This window comes from Cherax quadricarinatus, chromosome 52 (assembly GCF_038502225.1).
Source record: "Cherax quadricarinatus isolate ZL_2023a chromosome 52, ASM3850222v1, whole genome shotgun sequence".
In the NCBI taxonomy this organism is placed as follows: domain Eukaryota; kingdom Metazoa; phylum Arthropoda; class Malacostraca; order Decapoda; family Parastacidae; genus Cherax; species Cherax quadricarinatus.
The window spans coordinates 24,033,885-24,047,211 of record NC_091343.1 but is presented as its reverse complement, the minus strand read 5'-3'; the positions used below and the strand labels follow the sequence as shown (position 1 = coordinate 24,047,211).

The following is a 13,327-nucleotide window of genomic DNA, read 5'->3' as shown; positions in this document are numbered from 1 at the left end:
ACAAAAGTACCAACCACTCCAACACTATATCCCCCCCTGCTTTTAACATTTCTGTCATGATCCCATCAGTTCCAGCTGCTTTACCCCCTTTCATTCTACGTAATGCCTCACGTACCTCCACCACACTTACATTCTGCTCTTCTTCACTCCTAAAAGATGGTATACCTCCCTGACCAGTGCATGAAATTACCACCTCCCTTTCTTCCTCAACATTTAAAAGTTCCTCAAAATATTCTCTCCATCTACCTAATACCTCCCTCTCCCCATCTACTAACTACCCTACTCTGTTTTTAACTGACAAATCCATACTTTCCCTAGGCTTTCTTAACTTGTTTAACTCACTCCAAAATTTTTTCTTATTTTCATTAAAATTTCTTGACAGTGCCTCTCCCACTCTTTCAACTGCTCTCCTTTTGCACTCTCTCACCACTCTCTTCACCTTTCTTTTACTCTCCATATACTCTGCTCTTCTTATAACACTTCTGCTTTGTAAAAACCTCTCGTAAGCTACCTTTTGCACTCTCTCACCACTCTCTTCACCTTTCTTTTACTCTCCATATACTCTGCTCTTCTTATAACACTTCTGCTTTGTAAAAACCTCTCGTAAGCTACCTTTTTCTCTTTTATCACACCCTTTACTTCATCATTCCACCAATCACTCCTCTTTTCTCCTGCCCCCACCCTCCTATAACCACAAACTTCTGCCCCACATTCTAATACTGCATTTTTAAAACTATTCCAACCCTCTTCAACCCCCCCACTACTCATCTTTGCACTAGCCCACCTTTCTGCCAATAGTCGCTTATATCTCGCCCGAACTTCCTCCTCCCTTAGTTTATACACTTTCACCTCCCTCTTACTTGTTGTTGCCACCTTCCTCTTTTTCCATCTACCCTATGATTATAATAATAATAATAACCATAAAATGGTAAGATTTGCAGTGATGCAAAGCTTTAGAGAAAGAGCATTAATTTAGAATGTAAAACTGGTTTTTTTTATGGCTGCTTGATCCTTGTGAGAAATTAGGTACAGTTATGATTATTATTATTATTATTATTATTATTATTATTATTATTATTATTATTCTTTCTTTCAACAAACCGGCTGTATCCTACCGAGGCAGGGTGGCCCAAAAAGAAAAACAAAAGTTTCTCTTACTTTAGTAAAGTATACAGAAGAAGCTCCCAGCATTTTAGTCACCTCTTACAACATAAATGGCTTACGGAGGAAGAATTCTGTTTCTCTTCCCATGAGATAAGAGGAAATAAACAAGAACTAGTAAGCAAATAGAAGAAAACCCAGAGGGGTGTATATATATGTGCTTGTACATCCAAGTGTAGTGTGACCTAAATGCAAGTAGAAGTAGCAAGACATACATGAAATATTGTATGTTTATGAGACAGAAAAAAGACACCAACAATCCTACCATCATGTAAAACAATTACAGGCTTCCATTTTACACTCGCTTGGCTGGACGGTAGTACCTCCCTGGGCGGTTACTGTCTACCAACCTACTACTTAAATGTTTAAAAACTATTCATTAATTATGTTAAAGTATTAGTGAGGTTTTAACTGGGTTATTAACTAGGTTACTATTGGGTTATTAATGAGATTATTACTGGGTTATTAATGAGGTTATTATGGGGTTAATAATGAGGTTATTACTGGGGTTATTAATGAAGTTATTCTTAGTGCCTTATAACACAAAAGAATTTTTTTATCAGGAAAGTGGTGGTAGCTTATCAAGTGGAAGTATTGGTGATTTATTAGACTCCCCTCAGCGAAAAGTGGCTGTGCCAAACATTACCCCTCCAAGAGGAAATGTCACATTCATTCAGAGTTCACCTGTTGTTTTGGGTCCGACTAGACTCCCAAAGCAGCAGCAACCGTAAGTAATTAGTCTGATGAAACAATAACTATTTTTTTGTTTTTTGTAATCTGAAATTTGAACATTAATACTCCATTTGTGTTTTATAATACTGAATTGTGTTCTTTGTAATTGAGCATGGTACATGGTTTGAGGTTAGACTATAGCACTTAACACTAATGTACAAGTTGCCTGCACAATAGAGTATGTGTGTTGGGTTAGAGTACTAACTGTGCTCCAGTAATTTTTAATGTTGTTTACTAACAACCTTGCTTATTTTTCTCTTATTTTAGTGATTCTAAAAAACAACAAGGATCTTCAAGAAGACTATGAATAATGGTGAGTTGCTGTGAACATTCCATAGAAGTATTTGTTTTATACAAAAGTATGCTCCACTTATTACATAAAATTTCTGTGTTAAAATCCCAGTGCATCAATGAATTTTTTTTTAACCACACTTAAGTCATATTTAGCAATATCATACTTTTATATAGTTCACCTGAACAATATAAGTACAATAGAACTCGTGTATCTGCGGGAGATACATTCCAAGTATCTGCCACGGATACCAAAAACGCAGATAGTAGCGAACCCTATATACGTATGTCGTTTTTTGTTTACATACATACCTGTTACAAAGTTTAATTGATAAATTGTGCCTAATAAGTGGAGAATTATCATGTTTTCACTGATGGGAAGCTCTTCACAGCTTCTTTTATGCTTTGAAGAACTTCTACCATCAGTACTTTTGCACTTTGAGGCCATTATTAAGCAAAATTAAGGGTTATTCTCAGGCCACCGTAAACCGTGGATACGGGGGTCCTTTCTTTCTTTCAACACACCGGCCGTATCCCACCGAGTCGGGGTGGCCCAAAAGGAAAAACAAAAGTTTCTCCTTTCACATTTAGTAATATATACAGGAGAAGGGGTTACTAGCCCCTTGCTCCTATACGGGGATCCTACTGTATATAAATTTTGTGTTTACTGTACCTCTTGCAAATCATGTTAACTTCCATATTTTTTATGTTTGCTACTAATATGTCTATTTTTCTAACTTACTAATATAGTTCAGTATTTTTGGTAGAGTAGTAGCATGATTGAACTCAGTGGTACTGAAATACCACCACCATGCTGCTCTAGTTTGTATGTAAAGTAAAAGGACACAGTGCAACTAATGTGATATTTTATTGTGGCAACGTTTTGCTCTCCAGGAGCTTTGTCAAGCCCTAGTTTGGTAACTCTGCTAGCTACTTTATATCAAACAAACAAATTTTATTTCTATAAAGTGGAGTACAGTGTATTATACAATTAGGGTGAATAACATGTAACTACTTCATAGGAAGCCCCTTGTTAAGCAAAGCATTTTAGGCATCCTTAAAACTAAATTATGAATTGAAAAGGATGTGGGAAAGCACTGGTTTGGCAGTAGAATTGTAGATGAGTTGAGCAAGTTACAATGAAGCCAATGCTTTACATAGTATTAAGGGATGCAGGGACAGGTACAAGAGTGGGAATGTTTGGGTGAGAGTTGGACCTGCCTAGCATAGAGTAGTAAAACTACTAGAGTGACCCCTCTACTCTTAGGATTTTTATATGTATTCTTATATTGGAGAACACTATTTTGGCAACAGCTGTAGATGAATGGAATAGGTGGGTGAGAGTTGGACCTGCCTAGCATGGGCCATCAACCTTGTTGTACCTCCTTATTCCTATTTTCTAATGTAAAAAATATCACTGGTTTAGCAATAGAGCTGTAGATGAGTAGCATGGATCATTGTGAGTAGGTCCTGCCTAACTTTGTCAGTGGGTCTACCACAGTGCTACATTTTCATTTTTATGTTATTTTGTATATAAAAAGCCTCTATAGAAAACCAAGAGGTATTGTAGTGAAGGTGTAGCCACAGTACAGGTAAATTACAAATTAAATCAGCAGTAGTTCTTTCATAGGCAACTAAGGCAAACAGGTCTACTAATTTGTACAGTATTTTTCTAAACTTTACAGTGATGGAATTTACTAGAGATATAATGCCAGTTTGTTGAAGAAAAAAAAAGTAATGCAATCACCAGAGATGGATCCATTATTAAATAGAGACATAATTGTGTTATACCCCCATTTTATGAGTGCATAATGCATAAAAGTATGAAAAATTTGACAATGTTTTTTCATGTCTGTGAGAGAAGAGCATTGTCATATTACATGCTATACTCTCCACCATTCTTCCCTCCCTTCATCACAGTTGAGTCCATTGTTTGCTAAAGGCATAGTGGAGTTGTTTCCTTTGTTTTATGAGTCTGTAATACAAAAACTATAAAAAATTATCAAAATATCAAGAGAAGTATCTCATTGTTTTTTTGTTGTTGTTGTTGAGTTTAATTGTGATGGCTCTAAAGAGTTGCAGCACCCCTTAGTCTATCACAGTATTTCTACCCAACAGTAGAAAGCTTACAAGACATGACAGCTCTTCAACTTAACTACAATAAAAAATATATGTTACTTCTCTAGATCTTTCTTCTTTCAACACACCGGCCGTATCCCACCGAGGCGGGGTGGCCCAAAAGGAAAATCGAAAGTTTCTCCTTTTACATTTAGTAATATATACAGGAGAAGGGGTTACTAGCCCCTTACTCCCGTCATTTTAGTCGCCACTTACGACACGCATGGCTTACGGAGGAAGAATTCTGTTCCACTTCCCCATGGAGATAAGAGGAAATAAACAAGAACAAGAACTAGAAAGAAAATAGAAAACCCAGAGGGGTATGTATGTATATATATGCTTGTACATGTATGTGTAGTGTGACCTAAGTGTAAGTAGAAGAAGCAAGACGCACCTGAAATCTTGCATGTTCATGAGACAGAAAAAAGGACACCAGCAATCCTACCATCAGGTAAAACAATTACAGGATTTTGTTTTACACTCACTTGGCAGGACGGTAGTACCTCCCTGGGCTGTTGCTGTCTACCAACCTACTACCTAGAACTTCTCTAGATATTTTGGTAAAATTTTTTCATAGCTTATTGTGTTATGCACTCATAAAACAGGGGTTATAACATTACTGTGTCTTAACCAAACAATGAACTCATCTCTGATGACTGGAGAGAAGAGTGGTGGAAGGCACTCTGCTCTCACAGACATAATCACACCTTGTCTCTCCTGGGGGTGATAAACAATTTATATACTATATAAATGTATGAAAGAGGGGAAGGTACCTAGGGATTGGCAGAGAGCATGTATAGTCCCTTTATATAAAGGGAAAGGGGACAAAAGAGACTGTAAAAATTATAGAGGAATAAGCTTACTGAGTATACCAGGAAAAGTGTACGGTAGGGTTATAATTGAAAGAATTAGAGGTAAGACAGAATGTAGGATTGCGGATGAGCAAGGAGGTTTTAGAGTGGGTAGGGGATGTGTAGATCAGGTGTTTACATTGAAGCATATATGTGAACAGTATTTAGATAAAGATAGGGAAGTTTTTATTGCATTTATGGATTTAGAAAAGGCATATGATAGAGTGGATAGAGGAGCAATGTGGCAGATGTTGCAAGTATATGGAATAGGTGGTAAGTTATTAAATGCTGTAAAGAGTTTTTATGAGGATAGTGAGGCTCAGGTTAGGGTGTGTAGAAGAGAGGGAGACTACTTCCCGGTAAAAGTAGGTCTTAGACAGGGATGTGTAATGTCACCATGGTTGTTTAATATATTTATAGATGGGGTTGTAAAGGAAGTAAATGCTAGGGTGTTTGGGAGAGGGGTGGGATTAAATTATGGGGAATCAAATTCAAAATGGGAATTGACACAGTTACTTTTTGCTGATGATACTGTGCTTATGGGAGATTCTAAAGAAAAATTGCAAAGGTTAGTGGATGAGTTTGGGAATGTGTGTAAAGGTAGAAAGTTGAAAGTGAACATAGAAAAGAGTAAGGTGATGAGGGTGTCAAATGATTTAGATAAAGAAAAATTGGATATCAAATTGGGGAGGAGGAGTATGGAAGAAGTGAATGTTTTCAGATACTTGGGAGTTGACGTGTCGGCGGATGGATTTATGAAGGATGAGGTTAATCATAGAATTGATGAGGGAAAAAAGGTGAGTGGTGCGTTGAGGTATATGTGGAGTCAAAAAACGTTATCTATGGAGGCAAAGAAGGGAATGTATGAAAGTATAGTAGTACCAACACTCTTATATGGGTGTGAAGCTTGGGTGGTAAATGCAGCAGCGAGGAGACGGTTGGAGGCAGCGGAGATGTCCTGTTTAAGGGCAATGTGTGGTGTAAATATTATGCAGAAAATTCGGAGTGTGGAAATTAGGAGAAGGTGTGGAGTTAATAAAAGTATTAGTCAGAGGGCAGAAGAGGGGTTGTTGAGGTGGTTTGGTCATTTAGAGAGAATGGATCACAGTAGAATGACATGGAAAGCATATAAATCTATAGGGGAAGGAAGGCGGGGTAGGGGTCGTCCTCGAAAGGGTTGGAGAGAGGGGGTAAAGGAGGTTTTGTGGGTAAGGGGCTTGGACTTCCAGCAAGCGTGCGTGAGCGTGTTAGATAGGAGTGAATGGAGACGAATGGTACTTGGGACCTGACGATCTGTTGGAGTGTGAGCAGGGTAATATTTAGTGAAGGGATTCAGGGAAACCGGTTATTTTCATATAGTCGGACTTGAGTCCTGGAAATGGGAAGTACAATGCCTGCACTTTAAAGGAGGGGTTTGGGATATTGGCAGTTTGGAGGGATATGTTGTGTATCTTTATATGTTTATGCTTCTAGACTGTTGTATTCTGAGCACCTCTGCAAAAACAGTGATAATGTGCGAGTGTGGTGAAAGTGTTGAATGATGATGAAAGTATTTTCTTTTTGGGGATTTTCTTTCTTTTTTGGGTCACCCTGCCTCGGTGGGAGACGGCCGACTTGTTGAAAAAAAAAAAATAAAAAAAAAAATAAACCTTATCCTCATTTTTCTCATATTTTAACTGCTGATGCAATGGATATGAAAAAAAAGTGTGCATGTTGACTGCTGATGCAGGAAACTACTGATTTAGTTCCATCTGTGGAGCCCTGTGAGATAATAAGCAATAGTACAGGTCAGCCATCACTAATCCGGCAGTCAGTTCTCCGGTTCCATCGGTAATCTGGCACTAATTTTGCCTAGCATAATTTCAAATTTCACCATTATACTAACTCAAATCATTATACTGACTCAAATTTCATTATTATACTGACTCAGAAATTGTGCAGATGGTTGTAAATCCACAGCAGCAAGCCAGTGGAGGAGAGAGCAGTGATGAAAATGAGGAAGATGTAGCAGAAAGAGTCTCTAGTGATAGGTTAATTAAGTGTATTCTTACCTAATCACTCTGTAATCCAGCAAACTCACTAATCTGGCACACTACAGGTCCCAATGATGCCGGATTAATGATGGCTGACCTGTATACCGTATTTATCAACATTGTCTAGTTGTACATGGAGAAGTCATTAATCAAGGGAAAAGGCAGCCCACAGCCTGGAATTTGGTTGTCAAACAAGTGGGAACTGGTCATTAACCCTTTCAGGGTCCGTCCCGTAGATCTACTGCTTTATGTTCAGGGTCCAAACCGTAGATCTACGTCATGAGCTCAGCTCACTCTGATAAACTGTGAGTGGTACATTTGGGCCTAGATATGAGAGAATACATCTATGTGGTATGTGTGCACCACATAAAACAAATCCTGCAGCACACTGTGTATAATGAGAGAAAAAAAACTGAAATCATGATTTTTCGATTAAAACAGTGACTTTGCAGTGTTTTTTCGTATGTTTTTTATAGTTGTACTTGCGATTTCTTGGTCTCATTTGATAGAATGGAAGACATATTACAGAAATAGAGATGATTTTGATTGGTTTTAGCACTGGAAATGGCTTGAAACTGAGCTCAAAGTAGTGGAAATGTTAAATTTTTGCCGATATTCAAGAGTAAACAAACGACCTCACACGTCTAATACATGCCAGCTGGCGGGTCTAATATACACTCACAAATATGGTGATGATATTTATACAATTATTACAGTATTGCATAACAGTAAATCTTCTATTTTTTGGTGTGAATAAAAATTCATTATGCGAATAAAAAATCAAAATGGAATTTATTTGTAAAGCCTCAAAACATAACTGATGAACAGAAAAAATGTTAGTTTAGTTCCAGGAATACCTACATTGTTTATTCTGGACCCTATTTTGAAATTGGAATATTTTGAACTTCGTGTTAAATTGGCCAAACAGTTGACTTGGCGATTTCTTGTGCTCAATCGATAGAATAGAAGTATTACTAGTGAAATAGCTAAGAATTTGGTTGACTGGAATAATGTAATTGGCCTAAAATGGGAGTCAAAGTCTGCAAAATCGCCGATTCGTCAATATCGCTGACACATCAAAATTCGCTAGAGCATAATTTCGTCAATTTTCCATCAAATTTCGTACTTTTTGTTTTATTACCTTCACAAAAAGAATCCCTACCATTTCATAAGAAAAAATAACAAATTTTTTTTTTGAAAATTCTTGGACACTGGCACCACTTCAGATTTGGGCCTTGGACCCTGAAGGGGTTAAGCTGGGAATAGTAATAGTTTTTGAAGCCATTCAAATTATGTTATGTGAATGGTTGTTAAGTGGGGTGTCACTGTATTATACTGGTCTGCATCAATAAACCATACCCCGGCCGGGATTGAACCCGCGGTCAGAGAGTCTAAAAACTCCAGCCCGTTGCGTTAGCCACTAGACCAGCAATCGTGTCATTACGATTTCGTGAGTCCTGCATCAATAAATTTATCCATTTTTTGCATGAATTGGTGATATATATAATAATATAAAAAAAATAGGATCAGTGATAAGATTTTTTTTTTTTGTATTACTAAACCATTTCTGTTAAATTTAAAGTTGAAAACAAGCATCTGATTTTCAAGTAATTTGAAAGTAGCCATTACTATGAACTTATTAAAAATTTTAATGAACACACTTTAGTATTGCTGTTTATAAATTTGGTAAGCTCTGTTTCATACTCACTTTTATTATACACAATTAATACTTTCAGTGATGATTGCTCTAATGCCCAAAATCGAAAGGCATCTTCTGTCTTCCGTATGAAATCTGCCCCAACAAGTAGAGCACCCTCTGTCCCACGACACAAAGAAGTAGAAACACAAGCTTTAGGTTATAGTGTGTCCAGTGGTGTCTGTCCTTCCAGCGTTCGTCCACACACCTTGGAAAGAGCAAAGCGGCGATCACTCTCAGGGACATCTACTCCGCTTTATAGAAGTCAGAGCCGAGGTGATTTGACAAAGGATTGCTGTCAGGAAATCAGTAGGCATGGGATATTTTTATTACCTTCACAAAGAGAAGGAGAAGCCTTACTATGCAAAAGGAAATCAAACTTTCGAGATCATAAACATTCACACATTGCCAACAAAGAAGGCTTGAATACTTTATCTGCAAGTTATCAAAAAGACACACTGCACCATGGTGTGGGTTCAAAGCCATCCAGATCTACCAGGAAATTAAACATGCCTCTTTACAGGAATGATGGTAAATATTTCCAAGAAGATCAATATGATGATGATGATCATGATCATGATGTTAATGACTATATGGTGGCTCAAGCAGAAAGTGCTAACACCTCACTAAACACCTTCGAAACAGAGCTTATTAGTTTAATGAACCAAATCACTCAACAACAAGAGGAACAGAGTACAAAGTCACACATTGACTGTCCTCCATCTTACGAAGAGGTTACACAACCAAAGGCACTTCCAAGAAATAGTCTCTCGCTCCACAGCAGTGCACCAGGGAGTTTGTGTGGAAGTAGGAGATCTAGCCGAGATGTTAGTGCCCCAAGGGAGTATTTGAAAAGAATATACAGACAGAAAACTAAGAAATGAAAAGAATCAAAATTAAAATAGATATATGGTGAAATTGATGAAGCGTATTCAAAAAATCAATGCAAGTTAGATTTAAATGTCTTGTATCTCGAGTTGATAATTATCAGACGTGCATATATATATACAGTATATGCCCATTGCACAATAGATAAGTGTATAGTAATAGTCTCCATAAGCTTTATCATATTTTGGAACATTTTCTTACAGAAGAAGAATGCTTAATATTTACTTGTCTTAGAGATTGCCTTGCAAGTTCCATTTTAAAATATTTATGTTAGTACTCAGTATTACATTCAAGTCATTAGTATATTTCACAGTTTGTTTCTTTTACATTTATATTCATATGTCATGCTTTTTAGTCACTTGTGTACTTGCCTTATAATAATGATTTTTCTTTTACCAGATATTCTAAGTATAAACTCATTGTTTCAATAGCTGTGAAAATCAGTCTGAATATTGCAAAATTTATATATTTCATTAATGTTAAATAATGTGATCTAAACAAATTTAGGCTGACCAGAGAGGGTGGGTAGGGTTAAGCTATGTAATTTGTATTCCATTAATTTAAAAAAGGTTAAATGAGGATGCTGTTACTTTTGGTGCAAAAATTAAAATTTATATGCCCTATTAATTTACAGATATTTATCTATAAATGCAAAGAGAAAGTTTTAGAAGAAGATGTATTTTTAGTTGAGTTTGACTTGTTTAACCAAATCTTATTATAAAGCATGCCATAAAATATGCTCTACTGTGTATAGTATACATATACATGTACTATATTTACAGTATATGGTGTACATATTTTGTATTATGATTTCATAATTTTATAGATTCTCATTTTTTACATAGTAGATTGCTGTGTAGAATTGTCCACCACTAGATCTAGGCTTTGTGTGAGACAACAGAACTATTCTTGTAGTTGTATTAAGACTTCAACATGCATGATTTGCAATGTTTGGCTTCCAACACCATGCAAGCTCTCTTTCTGTTTTATATATTGCTTCAGTCAGGGACAGATCTACTGTGAAATTAATGAAGCTTAAGCTTCAGGGCCCCTAATCCTTGAGGGCCCCCAGAAGCAACTTTAGTCCACATTGCTTAAAAATTTTGGGTCTTCTGTATGAGAAGAGGTTGTAAAGGGGCCCCATAACAATTCAAGCTTCAGGGCCCTCAAAATGTAGGTCTGCCACTAGCTTCACTTGTTGAACTCTAGTGAGAACAAACTGAGGTTGTGGTATGCACTATATTTGTAGTACATTAAAGTCCAGCTAATTCTGGAGAAAAAAAATTCATTATTTTTTTTTTTTTATTAACACACTGGCCGATTCCAACCAAGGCAGGGTGGCCCAAAAAAGAAAGACTTTCACCATCATTCACTCCATCACTGTCTTGCCAGAAGTGTGCTTTACACTACAGTTTTTAAACTGCAACATTAAAATTAATTGCCATGCATTGCTTCAGTTACTGAGCACTTGTGAGACACATACATACTATGGTTGTTATATGCATTATATTTATAGTACATTACAGTCCAGCTAATCCTGGAGACAAAAAAATTATTGCCTCTCATAAATACAGTACTGTGTCCAGAATTTGTAAGTCTGTGTTGTATTATTCTCAACAAGCACTTCGTGTTGTTTCTTCATTATTCCAGTGATAAATTCATATGGCAGTATTAAAACTTGTGATTGTTGATTTTGTTTTTGAAACTTCTAAATGAAATCTTAATTTTTGCTTGCAGTGTTGAGATAGTGCTGCAACCTGATGTCAACAGTACCACAGCACTAGAGCATTGCCTAATTTCACATGCCTGCTGGGATAAATCTTAAGGGGTTTGGAAAATTGGTTTATACAGATTGACACTGGTCCCATGCACTCCTAGATACGAAGGATTTTACTTTACTGCATCACAAACCATTTTCTTAAATCTTAATTCTTTTTTCAGATCTACCACCACCTGTTGGATCTGAGGTGGTGTAATTGATCAACCTCTAAGTCTGTTTCTCCCTCACACTTTGCTCTCATATCTGGTTTCATTACATTTGCTCTTGATTCTTGCAAAGTCATCTCCATGTGCACAAACCAACAATATCATAAGTCAGAATTTCTCATTACATTACATTTCTCATTAGGTAGTAGGTTGGTAGACAGCAACCGCCCAGGGAGGTACTACCGTCCTGCCAAGTGAGTGTAAAATGGAAACCTGTAATTGTTTTACATGATGGTAGGATTGCTGGTGTCTTTTTTCTGTATCATAAACGTGCAAGATTTCAGGTACGTCTTGCTACTTCTACTTACACTTAGGTCACACTACACATACATGTACAAGCATATATATATATATATACACACACCCCTCTGGGTTTTCTTCTATTTTCTTTCTAGTTCTTGTTCTTGTTTATTTCCTCTTATCTCCATGGGGAAGTGGAACAGAATTCTTCCTCCATAAGCCATGTGTGTTGTAAGAGGTGACTAAAATGCCGGGAGCAAGGGCCTAGTAATCTCTTCATCTGCATAAATTACTAAATTTAAAAAGAGAAACTTTCGTTTTTCTTTATGGGCTACCCTGCCTTGGTGGGATACAGCCGGTTTGTTGAAAAAAAAAAAAAAACTTCTGATCATTACTTTCATGATCAAAATTGCATAGTACTTATCTGCAGAGTATCATTACTGCTGACCAGAACTTGGATAAACTAGAAAAAGTTATAATCATTGTATTGTTTTGATGGGTACTGCAAGATATACTACATGTCAAAACCTCTCCACCTGTATGTTTAATTCTAGGCTTCGTCTTGAAAATTACATTCTTATTAACAAAGTGAGACGAGGTTTTCTGCCCCAGGCTGTTTTGTAGGTTCATATTTTTGTATGTTTAGTTCATGCTTATACATAAAAAGCTTTTACAGCTTGTGGCATAATTGAGTTTTTATGTGCTGTTCCTGTACTATACAGTAGCTATCTTCCACAAATCTGAATATGCAGACTTTAAAAAGTGAAGTTATGTATATAGGTGTTACAAATGTTATGGTGTTAGATTTATACTGTGTGGAGTGGGTGAAATTACTAGTCAGGATTTACTCAAAATTTTTGTCACATATTTTTCCATGGATTCGGGGTAGGGGATGGGGGAGAATAGGTGAATTCTGTCTTCATTCATCCTTAGTCTTATTTAAACTAGACTATTGGAATTAGATTAATTACTCTGTTTCTGCAGCTATTCTTTCTGGACTTGGTGATTTATCACTAGGGATTTAATTTGTGGGTAGGGATCTTTTATTTGTACCCACTTAAAAGAATGTATGCAATGTAATATCCTTTCATTATGGGATCTCTCAGATATCCACTTCTCTGTTATCTTGTTAGTTTCCAATATCCTTTTTAACTTTTGTGACTTCTTTCTTCTTTCAACAAACTGGCCGTATCCCACCGAGGCAGGGTGGCCCAAAAAGAAAAACTAAAGTTTCTCTTTTTAAATTTAGTAATTTATACAGGAGAAGGGGTTACTAGCCCCTTGTAACTAAAATGCGACTAAAATGCCCCTGGCATTTTAGTCGCCTCTTA

The 13,327-nt window shown here is 36.7% G+C and overlaps 1 protein-coding gene across 2 annotated transcripts in view; it reads left to right on the top strand.

The window, feature by feature from the left end:
- LOC128696893 (afadin- and alpha-actinin-binding protein B) overlaps nt 1-11,061 on the top strand; it is a 41,175-nt gene extending 30,114 nt beyond the window's left edge. For both annotated transcript variants that reach the window (XM_070096177.1, XM_070096176.1), the window contains exons 12-13: nt 1,725-1,888; nt 8,923-11,061. In XM_070096177.1, the coding sequence (XP_069952278.1) occupies nt 1,725-1,888; nt 8,923-9,766 (1,008 nt within the window). In that variant the 3' untranslated portion in view covers nt 9,767-11,061. The remainder of the gene's footprint in view (nt 1-1,724; nt 1,889-8,922) is intronic.
- The last annotated feature ends 2,266 nt before the right edge of the window (nt 11,062-13,327 follow it).